The following is a 16,481-nucleotide window of genomic DNA, read 5'->3' on the forward strand; positions in this document are numbered from 1 at the left end:
AATAGCTGTCATAGTTGCAAAGAGGCCGTAGAATGCGTCTCTGTAATTGCGATACAGCACACCTGTTACAGATGTATAGGGAAGCAGTAAATATCAGCATGTCAGATGAGGACAGTTACAGGGCTCGGACTGTTAAGTCTGGCATCATCCAAAGGCCAAATATAAATTAATAACAGGAACACCTGCTACCACTAATGTGTTTTAGATTATCAGGATAATGCCACATTCAGAAACCCAGATTTTATTAGCATGTCAACATTGGCAAGAGCACATGCACATTTTCAACCATAACATAAGAGCAAAAACTGAGAGAGAAAGAGAGGAAAGGAAAGAAGTGTGTGACTTACAGCCCGGCAAAATGCCAGAAATTGATCTGGTCTTTTTAATGGTCAAAAAGTTACTTAAAAAAAAATGCATGTTCCCGAGAGGGTGCAGGGTTTTGAACGAGCCATGCCTGGAGAAAACAATGAAGGAGAAGATTGCAAGAAGTTGCTCACCAGTCCATAAGGCGTTCCAGCATTCCAAAGCACGGTTCCTAAGGTGTGCTCTCCACGACAGGAACTTAAGCCGGAGGGAGAGCTCCCACATGACTTCTACCCTCGTTTGATTTTTCTGTTGCCGTTTTTGCTGTTGATGCTTTTTGGTTAAGGACTGTCCCTCAGTGCAATCCCGGTGGGTTTTGCACCATTGGAAAAGTTATCCCCTGGTCTCTGGATTGATCGTGCTGCGGAAGAGTTAACACCTTCTGTTTGTCCTTGGAGGATAAGCCATGTGGGCATATATGGAGCCTGAGAAGTGTCACACCCAAAACAGAACGCGAACATTGTACCAGAAAAAAATCTTCTCCCCAGCACGGCCTCCGCTTCCTTATAAACCTAGTCAAGTATACGGATCTGCAACTTGGGGCTACTTCGGATAATAAAAACAGAACGACCAATAAAATGATAAGAAAAGAGTTAGGTGGAGAGCATTGCCTTTTCTTTTTGCATTCCCTTTGTGCCCACAGTTTGGGATCTCACTGGGGCCTGGCAGTCTTAGGGAAGAATCGCAGTCATCTTCAGGCTGCTCCCAGCCTCCCCTTACCAACTGCTGACTCCATTACTCAGTACCTACTTCTCAGCGTGGTGCTTATGCTCATGCTGCTGCATATGACCCGTGTAATGTAGCCTGCCAGGGATGACAGGGGTGCTCGGGGAAAAAAAAAAAATCTGCATAAAACTTATTTTATTCAAAACCTAAATGTCAAGTGGGATCTTCAGCTTCGTGCCCAGCTGCTGCCTGGATGTGAGCAACTCCACAGCATCTCTCCTGACCTTGGAAGGTAGGGCCGTGAGGGTGCCACCTCAGAGTTTGTGTCTGCTGATTTAGACACCTTGGCTTGCAGGTGGATAAAGTCCTGTGGCTTGCCATCCCAGGTCCCTGCAGTAGGAAACTTCTGCAGGGTTCTTCACAGGATGCGGTGTGGAAACCAGCAGTCCGATGGCCAATTTGAGGTTAGAAGACCATCTCTTTCCTAAGGTGGCCCACTTTTTTTCAAAAAGCCGTAGTGTGGGACAACTGAAAGGCTACCTACTCCACGCAAGGAAGTGAAAGACTGTGCCAGTCTGAAATAGCCTTGCTGACAAGCAGCCCAGTCATAGTACAGGCCGTGTTCAACCTCTCAGTGGATTTAAATCATGTAAAAACTCCAAAGAAAAAGACTTCTTTTGAATTCACTTAGAGCATAGTTTAAGAATACATACATGATGAAAAAAATATAATTGTGGAGTGCTCTAGTGGTGTTTCCTTTGTAGCTATCAGGCAATCCCAACCATACGTGCACACACACACAAACACACAGACACGCACACCCTGACACACATGACTTGCAACTGAAACATAGTGATGGATGTAAAGATCATATAGAGAAACTTATGACTTTTGTCCCCATCTCAAAGAACTTGTTTTTGACCTGTTCAAGATGCTGTGCTAAAGCTCCTGAAAAGTCAAGTTGAGAGTGAAAGATCAAAATAACAATTCAAGAGAACCATAGACAAGTTAAAGGGCTTTCATCATTTGTTCCTAATAGAATTATGTGGATTATAATGGTTAAAATGGGTAAAGTTTTCCTGGTAGAGTTCTTATGCTTTTATTTTTCATCGAGTGATTATTTTGTTTCTATCATGTGTGATGGCAAATCCAAGGTAAAATCAAATTTGTATCCTCCCTCAAGAGCTTATACTCTGGGTAGCGTAAAATTTTACATATGGTTAACCAGAAAACAACTTGAAACTCAAGTGGTAACCATCAAAAAGGTACAAATACAGTTGATTTCTAACTGGGAGAATCAAAGAGGGCTTCATGGAAACATGGCACTTAACATGAATTTGGAGCAGAATTTTGTATGGAATAGATCAGGCACAATATCCTTTAAGAGCAAAGTAAGTAAAGGAATTTAGGATTTTTTTTCTTTCTTTTTTTTTTTTTTTTTTTTTTTTTCTGGTGACTAAAACCCTGGAAACCAGCTTTGGTGGTGAGGTTGAATTAACCAGGCTTAATTCCTATCACATGCTATTGCAGTTTAATAAATTCCTGCAGTTAATGAAAGCTTTTTTTTTCTCCCCCTGCCTCCTGCAGTGTGCTGCTCTGGTTGGTGAAGACCAGCCTCTTTGCCCAGATCTTCCTGAACTTGACCTTTCTGAACTAGACGTGAACGACTTGGATACAGACAGTTTTCTGGGTGGACTCAAGTGGTGCAGTGACCAATCAGAAATAATATCCAATCAGTACAACAATGAGCCTTCAAACATATTTGAGGTAAGGACATCCCTTGGTGAAAATTAATTTCTCATTGACCTGGGCTTGGTCCACAATATGATTATTGGACTGAAAGCAGAATGCGTTCTTACTTTGCGGTCATCAAAAGACTTTTTATCACAGGTAGGCATTTCCAGTTTTGTGGAAAAACGTTGTTTGCAAAATAAATGGATTTTGTTGTTGTCGTTTTGAGAATTAAGGAGCGGAGGGCCCCCAACAGAGTGCATTAAACTGTGTTGAAATACTAAAGGGGTTGTGAAAGAATTAGTGACAAAGAAGAACAAAAGTCTAAACCTGTTTATTCCTGTCTATTTCCCACAGAAAAGGGCCTCATGTAAATTAACGTAAAATGTAAAAGAATGTTTTTTTTTAATCCAAGAGATTAGATGTCTACCTTTATTTGCCTCACAAAGTAAGCGAGCAGTTATTCTTATTGTTATTTTGTGATCATACCTCTGATTTCTCTCTGTCATAGAAACTTCGAAACACAGCTGCTCTACTATTTACTTATAAATTAGTGAAAATTTGCTTACCTTTCAATAGTGAGAATTACCTCCCAGGCTTCAGACTCTTATTATAAGCCTACCCTATAATAAGGAATGTTAATCTACTCCTATTAAAGTGTTACTTTGAAAAAAGTTCTTTCTCACAAGAGCAGCCCTCATTTACTTGAAAATAAACGGTTTCTTGTAGGGACAGACATCCAGTGCTCTGGCAAACGAATTGAATAAAGATCGTCAGATCAACTACTTTTCAATATCACAGCACCCACATCTCCATCGTCATCTGACTTCTCCCTAATATGGGCCAGGCTCCATGCAAAGCACTTGAAGTGTATTTTTTAATCCCACCAGCAGAGACATTTTTTTAAACCTCAGTGTATTTGGTTGAAATCTCGAGTCATTAAGAAAGCCAATTTTACAATATTTATTGAGTTTTTCCAGCACCCAGCACATAAAAGGCACTGAATAAATGTTTATTGAGTCATTAAGAAAACCAATTTTACAATATTTACCGGGGTTTTTCAGCACCCAGCACACAGAAGGTGTTGAATAAATGTGTGTTGACTAATGAGTGAATAGTGACTATATTAGTATTAATAACAGTAATAATGAATAACCACAGCGGCCAACATTTGGAGACCCCCCCTGCTCTATAGTTTTCTTCTCACATCTTCCTCAAAACAGTGTATTTTTTAGGTACCCTGAGTGTCATTTCCACTTTGCCTATGCAGACACCGAGTCTCAGAGAGGTTAAGTGATTTTCCCCAAGGCGCACAGTTGACAAATAAAGATCAGGGAATTGAACCCCAAATCGATCTGACTTCCCAGTCTATATTACTGATCAAAAAAAAAAAATACAGTAACAGTGAGGTTGGGTGACAACCATCCTTTACAAAGACGTATGAAGCCGCTGCTTTGCTGACTATATTTAAAAATAGAACAGACTCATTCCTTTCAGCGTTAGTTGACGTGGAAGCAGGGATTGCTGGGCGGGGGAGCTGGGGTGGTGGTAGGTTCTGGCCATAACTAAGATCTTCTAAGATGTCTGAACAGAGTCTTAGAAGAGTGCTGAAGGCGGGGGAGTCAGGGCTGTGGAGAAGACACCCTGAAGGTCTGTGGTTAGTTACACTTCCCAGGCTTCTCAGCCAGGTCTTAGAAAGTTCATGTGAGGACTTGGCTAGTTAGAACTGGTAAATTGAACATTCCTCATTCAGTACACTTGTCAGGCGACAGGCCCGTTTTTAAGTCATGCTGCATTAAGTAAACAGTACTTTAAAAAAATGTCCATCTCTATAGACCTCTTATCTAAAAATCGGCTATTCCATGTTGGATAATTGCCATGCGTTTTGCAGGTGACGGCTAGGGTATTACAAATAGTTCGGAGTGGGGGGCGGGCCATGCCTTCCTGGTGGGCTAGTTTCGAAAAAATCCCTTCAGCATGACCTCGTGTCCCCATGTTTGGTGTGGTGGCATCAGCATCGGTATTTTTCATTTATACCTTTAGGAGACTTCGTTCACCAGCTAGTTATATATAGATACTTTAATCTGTACGAAGACATCCCTTTCCCTTCCCTGTATAACTTTCTACCACTGATAGAATTGTTTTCTGTGCTCTAAAACACAAGGTTCATTTAATTTAATTTCTCATGAGCTCATTTTAAACCAGTGACTCTTAACTCAGAGCGTTTTTGCCCCCCAAGGGACATTTAGCAGTGTCTGGAGATAGGTTTGATGTTTAGGTCTGAAAGCAAGAGGCTGCTGCTGGCATTTCGTGGGTGGAGACCAGTGTTGTTGCTAACTATCCCACAGAGCCCAGGACAGCTTCCCACAACAAAGAACTATCTGGCCCTAAAATGACAATAGTGCTGAGGTTGAGAAACCCTAAAAAAAATAAATAAATAAATAAAGACACTGACATTCCCTTTTATGAACCAGCTAAGATGAGCTGGTCAGCTTTCGGAGAGAAGATACAGGATCATTAAGAGACAGGATATGAAGAATCAGAAGCCACATAAAATTATGGAGATGGCCAGGGCCCTGGCATGGAGATGTCAGGAATTCTCTTAGTGACAGCAAAAGTGACCGTTTAGATAACCTGTAACAATTTTCTCTGATGTCACAAACCTCATTCTTCTTTGCCTGTGCAAAGGGTAAGGCCATATGTGGCAACACTGTGACACACGGCAGCGGCTTCCCGAGCATTTGCATACAGCCAAGATGCCTCTACTCTTTGCCCTCTAGCGTTAAACTCAGACATCTCTTCTGTAACAGGAGAAAAGAAAAAAATGTGTGTGGAGCATAGGTGGAATTTGAAAATCTTCTCTCCCTGTGAGGGAGGTCCGGAGGCAGACAGTAACCCTTGATGGGCCATAGCTCTGGGGTGCTTTCTTCAAAGCTGCGTTTCACTGAAGCCCTTCCCAGAGCCTGTGCCTTTAAGCCTCTCCCCGTGGACTTTACCCGTGCTCACTTTCTTCCAGTTCTCAAAGCCCTGCCTCATCACATTTGTGAAGGTCTTGTACCTGAGCAAGCCAAACAGTCACGGTTTCCGCCACCTCTGATCTGCCAATAACAAGCATGATCTACCGCTGATTCCCAGAATAAAATGAGGCACCAAGCAGTTCAACACTTTCCCTAACTCAAGTAGCCTATCGATGACACCCCAGGAAACTGGCCACAGGATTTCTGAATTCTAATCAAAGGGGAGAGAAAGGGGTATTTAGAGATACAGACAGGATATAGACAGTCAATTAGTAGAGCCAAATGTTAAAACCTTGCGGAGTAAATAGAAAATTTCTTCCTTTGGCCTCTTTCATACATTTGAATCTAAGTTTAATTTTTATTTGACTTTATTTTTTAAAGATATATTTATTTATTTGAGAGAGAGAAAGAGAAAGAGAGACAGAGAGCACAAGCAGGGGAAGGGGCAGAGGGAGAGGGAGAGAATCTCAAGCAGACCCCATGCTGAGTGCGGAGCCTGACACGAGGATCCATCTCACCACCCCAAGATCACGACCTGAGCTGAATTCAAGAGCCGGCCTCTTCACTGACCAAGGGACCCAGGCACCGCTATTTTTATTTGATTTTAAGAGAAAACAAGAGCATAATTGAATGTCCCACTTTAGGAAGGAGTGAATTCCTCAGTGGGAGAAAGAGATGCCAATACGCAGTTGTCTACGTTGGTTGAGAAACTGGACACACAAACAGCAGTCTCTGGTTGCATGATCTATGTTGGATGTGTAAATGCAGGTGACCAGGTTTTATTCAGAAGCCACTTAGAAAAACAGGACACAGGCTGTTTGGGTGCAGCCTTCAGTGAATCTGACCCATGTGTCAGGAAAACAGGATGCTGTCTCTGGACCGGTTGGTAGCAAGATTTATGTTTCAGAATATTGCAACATAACTTCCTTCCCTCTCTTGCCTTTGTGCATTGTTTGAAGAAAGAGAATAAAGGAGTGCTTTTACAGCGTGGAGGTATGTAAGGATGGGTGGCCCCAGGATTAGTGTAAATAGCACACTGGCCCTTCTGGTCACCAGAGGCCCCCTTGTCCCTGCTTCCTTTAAACATCTGCTTTCGATGCCTTCTTGATGCAACTGAATAAGCATCTTCCATTCATTTGTTGGTTGCTTCTGAATGCAGCTACTTGGGGTTCTTTAGAACATGGCGATTGAGAATGTAGTTGTCTCCAGGTCATGACTCATAATATGTTCTGAAGTCTGCCTTTGCTAATGGGGAGACAAGGACCCACGGCTGCAGCCAGCATTCATATCAAGGGATCATGGGGGTGCTCAGTAAGGTCTGAACTTTGGTGGGAGATAAAGGGCGAGGTGGTTTCCCGTTATCTGTCTGTAAGGTGTCCTGTCGTGCCAACAAGGGAGTGGTGGTCGGCAGCTTTTGAGAATGCCTGGTTATTCTGACAGGAATGCAAGTGATTTGATATTTCTTCTTTTGCCTTTTAGTTGTATTCTCTTTTTTTTTCCCCCGAAAATGGGCATATGTTACGTACTTATCAAAAAGTTTTGAAGAACTTGGCTATTCAGATGACTGAGCATTTGGGGATCAGAGCAATTGCTTGTCTTGTTCACTGAAGTTTTTCTAGATGTTTTGTTGGAAAACAACAGCAAGTAAATATAAAAAATATATATATTTGCAACAAAAGGAATGAATTGACCATCATGTAGTTAGTGATGACATGAGCCCCATTAGGTAAAATATAATTAAGGATCTGTTTCCTAAAGAACCTTAAACCTAGTTTGGGAGGTCAAATGAATTAATGTGAAACAATGAGCAAACAACAGAAGACTATGTCTACATGTGTACATATATAGATGTTATTAGCAATTAAAAATAATGTGACACTGTATATTCATATATATGTGTATATGTGTATTTATATACAGTTATATATTATATATATTAGCAATTGCAAGACTATGTGTGTGCATATGTACATGTATGCACGTGTGTGTCTGTGCATGTGTATCCTCGCTAAGGAGGGAAGCAGCTAGAATAACATCACCAAGGTTGATACAAGAATAAGAGTGAAATGTTTTCATAGAGGGGGTATGAAAGCGAGGAGCTCAATTTACCTGAAGTAGAATATGTACTGATGGGAACATAGGAGTACGAGAAGCAGATTGGATTGAAGGTGGGTACCTGATTACAGCAGACCGTGAGAACCCCATTGGGAGTGTTTAGAGTTTGCACAGTAGGAGTGAGGGTGCCAGGGAAGACTTTTAGCAGGAGGGCAATATGATGGAGATCATATTTAAGAGTGTGTTAATTCCGGGGCGCCTGGGTGGCTCAGTGGGTTAAAGCCTCTGCCTTCGGCTCAGGTCATGATCTCAGGGTCCTGGGATCGAGCCCCACATCGGGTTCTCTGCTCCGCAGGGAGCCTGCTTCCTTTCTTCTCTCTCTGCCTGCCTCTCTGCCTAGTTGTGATTTCTCTCTGTCAAATAAATAAAAAAATATTAAAAAAAAAAAAGAGTGTGTTAATTCCCATAGTTGTAAGAGCTGTGCACAAGCAGAAAGTAGAAGAAATTGGACAGCAGGCCCTGCTGCATTCCGAACCCCATGCAATGCAGGTGCAGGGAAGGGACAAGGTGACAGTAGAGGGGATGGTGTCCAGGGAACAAAGGCTTGAAGCACCTTGAAGGAAAATTCCATCAGCCCTGATGCATATGAGTTAGGTTAGAGAGGGAGGTGGCGAAGAAAGCTAACTCAAAAATATTCCAAAGAGAATCAGAACTTCATGGATATCTTCCCGGTTCCGTTTCTGCTCACCTTTAGGAGCTGAAGTACTTTCTTAGGACTTGCGAGTCATTTTACAAAGGGACTCTCCATCTCTCGGCTGCCTGAGGGGCAGAGCATATTTAACCCAATCCACAAATTTACGTGGTGTCTGCTTTTTTTCACTTGTCTCCTTGGAGGAAATTCTGCAGCCTTCCATGGTAATGAATTCCTGCTCCTGACTGTGCCTGTGGTCAGACAGACTTTTCTATGAATGGCAAACCTCTTGGAATCTTAACAGAACAACGGAGACAAAAATCTGTGTCAAAACAACCCCACCTTAATTTAATCATCCAGAGAATAAATTCTCCTGGGTTGTTCAGAGACACTGAATTAGTTTACAATAATCACTTCTTCGAGATTTCTGGAATTTCCAATTTGCAATCAATAAATGTTTGTCATTTGAATTAAATTTACAGCCCCCAACCAGATTTTTGCCACACTTGGCAATGACACTTAACAGAGAACATCGACTTCAAGGAAGAAAATAATAGCCATTTAAGTGGGGAGATAATTGGCTGTAACATAAGATCATTGAAAAATGTTGAAACTCATGGAGACTTATGGAGTATTTTAAAAATTTATGTTGTACTTATCTTTGCATTTGTAGTCTACCACAAAATTCCAAATTCTGGGTATAAATCAGTTAGATGTTCATCTTGGAGAGTCACAAATCAGGAAGCAACAATCTGACCCAGCCTGTGTGCTGTTTTATTTTCAGCCTCTACTGTCGGCTTATCTTGCAGGGGGACTAAATAGTGTTGTTCTGTGTGTGTGTGTGATTGTGTGTGTGGTCATCTACACACCTCAGTCAAAGACTGTTTTAGACTTCTTGCCTTGATAACATCTGCCTTATCTTGGGAACATCTGGTTTATCACCCTATTTCCTCCCTGCCATTATGCTGACCATTGGAAAAAATACAGCTCAGGAGTTCTGACCCACAGGGCTATGTCTACTGGAATCCACCCCCACTCATAAATAGCAAGTCGCACATGCTGGTTATGTGATCATCTTCTACCACCACCAACTTTGCTGGGTTTTGCTTCTGTTAATGTAAGCTGTGGTTACAGGAGATGGGGTTGACTGCTGTTTTTCATGGAAGTCGATCCAGTTCTTAGCCATTTGCAATTTGGAAAGTGAGAATCTATATGTTTAATTAGGCACAATGATTATGGAATGTACTGTGTGTGTGTGTGTGTGTGTGTGTGTGTGTGTGCCTGTGTGTGTGTGTGGTTTTCGAGTACAAGCCAGTTATTTCATGCCAGGTACTCTAGGTGCTCCCAGATGTAGTTGAACCATTTTATAGGCATAGCTTGGGTTTTTCCCACCTTCTGCATTCTCCAGAGGGTCATTTCCCTAACAATGACTTTTCCTAGATTTCTTTGGGGCCGGAAAAGTGGAGATCCACATTCCTGAGGAGGAAAACCTAGGGAGGAATCAGGAAAAAATGGTTCATTGCCTCTTAGATTTACTTGGAAGATATTAGTGTAGGTTAAAGTAATCAGGATTCAGGATGCTGGATTGGACAAACTGTCTTTGTATAGCAACGGTGTGTGCTTGTCTAGTAGCTTTACACATATGTCGTGTCTGTTTGTCCATGTCCGCCTGTCTGTATGCAGTGTCGTGGAGACACAGCCCAGCAGATGGCTCACCTCTGAATGAGATCAACACACAAAGCAGATAAAAAGATGAACTTTCAAGATCCAGTTGTTAAACAGAGAGCCAAATTGTTCTACTCTTCCCTACCCCAGACTTCACATTTTTAACAAGGTTAATTTGTCCCTATAATTATGTGCCTATTCTTTTAGCAATGAAAACTTTTATTGTGGGTTTTAGAAAATGAATTGCCTGCGATGTAAATCAATTTTGTAAGGACCATTTTTTCCCCCTTCTTCTTTAACCCATGAGGTTACTTTCAACATTGTGCACTCCGACGTATAGTTTTGAGAGCAAAGCAGGGAAACTATATTTTCCTGTAGCCTGCCAGAGATGCTGAATTACAAGTAGCTAGAATGAGAGCTAGGGAAAGGGGAAGAGAGGTACACAGTGAAATAAATAACACAATCTCACTCTCGGCAAGGGCAAAATTTTATAAAGATAAATGACTTCTTATCCATTACGCCATTTGTCCCAAAACAACAATCAAGATACTTTTGGGCCTTTTCTGTTCCCAAGTGATAGAACAATTTGCATAGTTGGAGATTCTGAACACTATTACCTTCAAGATCTGCCCATCTCCATTACTACTGCAAGTTACTCATTCTAGATTTGTAGCTGGATGGGTTAATGAATTACCAGATCTTGCGTAAAATGACTTGGCCTGACTTTTAAATGACTACATTTTTTTTTTTTTTTGCCAGTCTTGTGATTGGTGTTAATTGACTCTAGAGACAAGCCTCCTATGGAGTTTTTTTCTCCCCAGAAAAAATTTTGTTTGTTCTGTATAACCCTCTCCCCTTTTTCATTCCCTTCCAAACTTATGCTCAGTTCAAGGAGCTGCGTGCAGGGTGACAGGGCCAGGAGGAGGGGGGAGGAGACTCAGCAGCCACATCTTTGGGGGCTGATGCTGTTCCTTGTGCTGAATCAGCATGATTTATCAGAGCCCCGTCTTCAGCCCAGCTAAGTTTAGAGTGAGTTCCTTGGTGTTCCTCACACAATATGTGTAGCTGGAGCTCTGAACTTTGAAGGAAAGCCTCAGAGCAATTTGCAAAGTGCTGGTGCTTAGTGAATACTAAATTACATTTAGGAAATAGTCGGCTGCTACCAGTTAGACTTCATTTTTATTCTTGACACAGACACCTAAATCAGAGAACAGTAACATTTCAGAGATTATGGAAGCAGTTTGGGTATGTTCCAACACTATAATAGGATCAGAATTTTAAGGCCTTTTGTATTATTACCAATAGTCACTTAGTTTCTGCTGCAGTGTACTTTGTAGGGAATTACAGCTTTTACTAAAAAGATTAAAATGCTATTATGCAAATGATTGCAGTATGTTATTATGTTTACAAATTAACATCCATGGCTCAACACACAAATTAACTAACTATTCTATCTATGTTATTAAGGATTTAATAAAGTAACTGTTAATAAAAATGGGTAGCTTGGAACACTTAATAGGGAACAATTGTGATTTAACACAGAACTCGAGCCTTGTGTTTAATGTTCTAGGTGATAGAATGGTAAAATCAAGTTGAGCAAAGCACACAGAAGAACCGGGACCGTGTGAACGGTAGCCCTGCTCGGCGGAGATGCTGACGACCACGAATTAAGTAGCTTCAGGCTACAATGTACAGTGGGCGGCACATCAATAAATCTAAGCAAAGCACACAAACCATCTTCTATTAATAAATAGTTCATTGAAATGATAATTGCCCTCCATTCTGTGTTGAGATGCTCCATGCACGCAGAGAACGCTTCCATTATGGAGCTCAGAGCAAATTTCGATGTGGCGAATGGTTTTAGCTGCAGAATATCGCCGTGTGATAAAAGAGGAGAAGGCTAGGTTCAGACTAAGATGGCTTTACAAACAGGCTGCAAATTGCTATTCTTGGCTGTTCATAAGAGATCATAAAAGCATGGAGATAAGAACTGCCAAGGTCCCTGAGAAATGAATGTATGTGATTATGTTATCGTGCGGGTTGGACTTACCAGACAGACCAACACCACCTTTGCTTTAGTCCAACAGGAAAACTATTCAGAGTTACGGCTTTGGGATAGCAAACTCTGTTAGAATGGGGAAGTTCCAGAACACTGTAATTAGCATGTTTCCAAAGAGACTCGGGATTCCAGTCACTAAATCCTTTGCTAGATCTCAAAATAAGAGCCAGAAGTATCACCCAATGCTAAGTCAACAAACAAACAACAAGAAGACAAAAGAATTACTAGACAATCCTGGAACTTAACTGAGAGTTTAAATGTCGGGGGCTTATTTTTCTTAGCCAAGTAAAAACTGTTGGAGGCTCTGATATAAACAATATCCTTTTTAGTCAACCTAAAAATAAATAGTCAGATAAAAAAATAAGTCGACAATTACCTTTTCAGGTCTACCTATGGAAGGCAACTAACCTGAGTTTCTTAGAGGGACTATCTAGGTGTACTCGAGAAACAAGAGCAGGGAAGCAACCACAAACCTGGTCAAGGTCTGTGTCCTTGCATACAATACAAGCAATTTATTTTGTTCCAAATAGCACCTCTGTTGTTGGAAAACTACTTATGCAAATTTTTGATATCTAGCTTTAGCAAGGGGCCTGGTTCCTTAATTTCCTTCCACATTTGGATAAATTGTGTTGTTCTTCACTCTTCCAAATTTGTCCTCGTGGAAGTGAACACTTGCAAATTGGTTGACGCTCGTTAAGGGAAAGAAAGTGTGGTGGTGGGGAGCGGGAAGAGGAGGAAAACAAAAACAAAAACAAAACCCAACAACCAACCGAAAATACTTGCTGGGACAGCTTCTGAGTTGATGGTCTGTGGCAGTGTTCCCTTCCCAGGCCCCTGATCAAGAAAGTGGTACAATCCTGTTATGCAGGTACTCGGAAACCCTTGCCCACAGTCACCTGACAAAACCAAGGTTTAAAGTACTTGGTGGAACTCTAAGCAGCATGGTGGAATGCGTGCCTATATGTATGCAGATGTTTTCTTCCTTTCTTTCTTCCTTCCTTTCTTTCTTTTTCTTCTCCTCCCTCCTCCTCCACCCTTCTTCTTCTTCTTTTTCTTCTTTTTAGGGAAACAAAAAGTGATACTTGCCATAGAAGGGTGGTAAAATAATTAGTCCAATAGACAAATGCCTTGGCCCATGTTTAAACAGAGCTTTAAGGACACGGTGTTCTCGACAGCCACATATCTAAATACAAACCAGTGTCAGCTGCCATGCAGACCAGAATGTCATAGCCCGTTCTCACATAGGTCATCGCCGATCCATTTTGGTCACAGTCACACTGCACATCTGTTTCTGCACGCTGCAGCTTCTTAAGGTGGTATTTGGACTTCGTAAGAACACAAACAACCAAGCTATAAATTCCCACTGCTGGAGTTATTTTGAATAAGTGTATACTGTTTCATATTTATAATGGCGAGACTTCATAATATTCACAGCGAATATATAACACCGATCAGTTCAACAAGCATGAAATTGTATGTTGTCAACTTGTCACATAAATAGAGTCATATTCAGGCTTGCGATAATGTTGAACTAACATTTTTTACCCCACCGTTGTCGAGAGGGTCACCAAAAAGTGGGGAGGTAGCGCTTCCTTTGGAGAGATAAACAGAGAGGGCCATTGTAGAGTTGATATTAGTGTTGATGGGTCCCTTTCCTTCCCTCCCTCCAAAGCACTTGTTTTTCTAGGGTGAATGCTAATTGGCTAATCTGGTGTGTTTCTTCTGTCATCCAATGGTATCATTTTTAGCCAATGCTAGAAAGCTTTTTTGGGTTGTGTATGTGTGAGTAGCTTTTTCTGATCTCCTTTAAAACAATTTTTTTTTTTTTTTCTATTCTTGGAGCGCAAATCAGTGCTAATTGTCATGAAATTCTCTAGTTCCACTCTGGCAAGCTTCCTTGTTGTCTCTGCACCTCAGTTAACTTTTAATTCATTACCAAATCACTGGCGAAAGCTCGGCGTTTTGAGTGAACTCTCCTGCCATAGAGGAGTTAGAGAGGGGGAGAACGGAAATTATTGAACCCAAAGCGCACCTTAGTGAAGGGGAAGAGAGGACAGAGGAAATGTCCTCACCGGTACCTAAGGAGTCATGGCAGAGACCACTTCCCACAGCGGCTGATAGTTCTGCACCAGAGGCAAGAGTAGAAGCTGATGCTGAGTACTTTTTCACTTTTGAGAGGTTCTTTTTGAGATGGGTTCAATCCTCCCCATCTTCCTCAGATGGCCTGAAGACAGAAAGTGTTGCAGGCCGCATCTGCAAGCCTGACAGTTTATCCTGTTAAGTCGCTGACTCAAAACTTGAGGGCCATGCTTTGGAAAGCAGATATTAGCAAGGCTTGTTACCCCCCACTGGTCGCTTCATTCCACATCACTTGTGATATAGGTAGTTCCGCTTTCTTGTATGGTTTCCAACTTCTGCATAGTTTCACATGGCTTCCTACTTCTGGATTTTAAAAGTTCCTCTATTACTTATTTACCCATCCATCAAAAAAATAATTATTGCCAACTGCTAGTGTGCTTACATCCTTGCCGATTTCTGGGGAGACCGTGGAGAGTAGACACAGTCTGTGGCATCATGAAGCTCATGGTTAGTGATAAAGGCAGGTCAGTAAAATCAAGTGAGATAGATGGTCTGAGAAAGGAAGCAAAGCAGGGACTTACTCCACCTGCTCATTATCCTGGTTGTCACAAATAGATCAGTTCTACCCTTCTCTGCATTGGTACGCTTATTATCTTCAGAATGGCCTTCCCCTTGAAGTGAACTTTTTCTGGAGAGCATTTCTCCTTGTCATTGGGGCCGTCGATGCCAAAGGGAGAGCCCAGGCTTAGGGCCCCACAAGCGCAGGGCCGTGGGACAGAAGATTTGAAATCGGGAGACCTGAGATGTCTGGTGTTCTACGCATGGTGCATTAAGGAAAACAGCAATTTTCTCATTGGAATGGCTTAGGGAAGACAAGAAGAAGCCAACCCGAGGGAAGAGAGCAAAGCTGTCAGCAGAAAGTTCTTTTGTTGGGCTGATGTGACCAGAATATTGTGCCCTTGGGAAAGTATGTGGGGCTCCTTTGGCTGAAACTGTTCTGTGCCATTTTAGGCCTGTTGACCTTTCTCTCTGAAAATGGTATTTCTGTCCAGCCAGAAGGGCTGACATGCTTTTGCCTATATGTGACATCCTGAATATGTGGCCTTTCTGTCTCTTAGAACCCTCTGCTCATTGCCTCATGGGATAGTCCAACACAGGGTCCATCTTGTTCCCCTGATGGAGGCCCACACAGATAGACTCTAGATCTATCCTTTTCTTCTCTGTGGAGGTACCAAGCATTACACCCCTACTGAGCTGTAGTCAATATTTCCTATAATACCTTGGCCTAAGTCTCTTCTCGCCAGTCTTTTCATTTCTGCTTCTGAGTGGTGCTTAGGTTGGGAAAAAGAGGTGCCTCTATTATAAGAACGCCCTTGGTTTTTCCACGGGCTCTTGGCCTAAGGACATTAGCTTCCCTGGGTACCATTTCATTTGTTCAGATGTGAAGTTGGAGCTTCTCTTTTCCAGACATAGTTCTCCAGGGTGTCCAGGGATCCTGGCCAGCTCAGATTCAGTTCAGAAATGCTCTCATGTCAGGATCCTCTTGTGTCTTGCCAGCACATGCTTAGCAGGGACACCCTGCTCTTGTCTGAGCTGCATCTCTCTGCCTGGTTTTTAATTTCAGGCGGTGCTGCCTGATGGGCAGGCTTGCCTCCTGTTCCTTCTGGAGGAGACTCTGGGCGAATGCCTGAGAATTTAAATGCAACCATGCTGCATAGGCTAAGTGACTTCTCTCTCCAGCTGCTCCCCAATTCCAGGGCACTGCAGGCAGCAGATTTGAGAGTTACCTTAGGTCATGGTGCCTCTTGTTCTAGCTCCTTTAATGCTGTTACCTGGCAGTCCCACCAATGTGGCTGAGGTGGCTGCCCCTGTCCTACAGGAATTTGTGTCAGTTTCTCCTGGGACAAATCTAGTCTGGCTGCTTTGCTGTATTGGTTCCACTGAAAGTTTTGACAAAGACATTCTGTCTGCACGGAATGGAAGAGTTGTCTGTGGTTAGATGCATTGGGAGGTAACGGAATGTTGCCTGGTCTTGGCAGATAACGGAGTCTGGTCATCCACATGGCATGATCCATGCACCATTTAATTTGTCTTTGAATGGCAAATGTGTTTCTTCTCTGAGTCAGCAAAAGTCTTGATACCCTCCAGTGGTACC

At 42.3% G+C, this 16,481-nt stretch overlaps 1 protein-coding gene across 7 annotated transcripts in view; it reads left to right on the plus strand.

Moving 5' to 3' along the window:
- The window catches only part of PPARGC1A (PPARG coactivator 1 alpha), a 657,227-nt gene that overhangs the window by 561,255 nt on the left and 79,491 nt on the right, over window positions 1–16,481 (plus strand). For all 7 annotated transcript variants that reach the window (XR_006816734.1, XM_045994008.1, XM_045993992.1 and 4 more), the window contains one exon: window positions 2,617–2,796. Coding sequence is in view for 5 of the 7 variants with exons in the window: in XM_045994008.1 (XP_045849964.1) it covers window positions 2,617–2,796 (180 nt within the window). In the remaining 2 variants the exon portion in view is untranslated. The remainder of the gene's footprint in view (window positions 1–2,616; window positions 2,797–16,481) is intronic.

The sequence above is a fragment of the Meles meles genome, chromosome 2, assembly GCF_922984935.1.
Source record: "Meles meles chromosome 2, mMelMel3.1 paternal haplotype, whole genome shotgun sequence".
In the NCBI taxonomy this organism is placed as follows: domain Eukaryota; kingdom Metazoa; phylum Chordata; class Mammalia; order Carnivora; family Mustelidae; genus Meles; species Meles meles.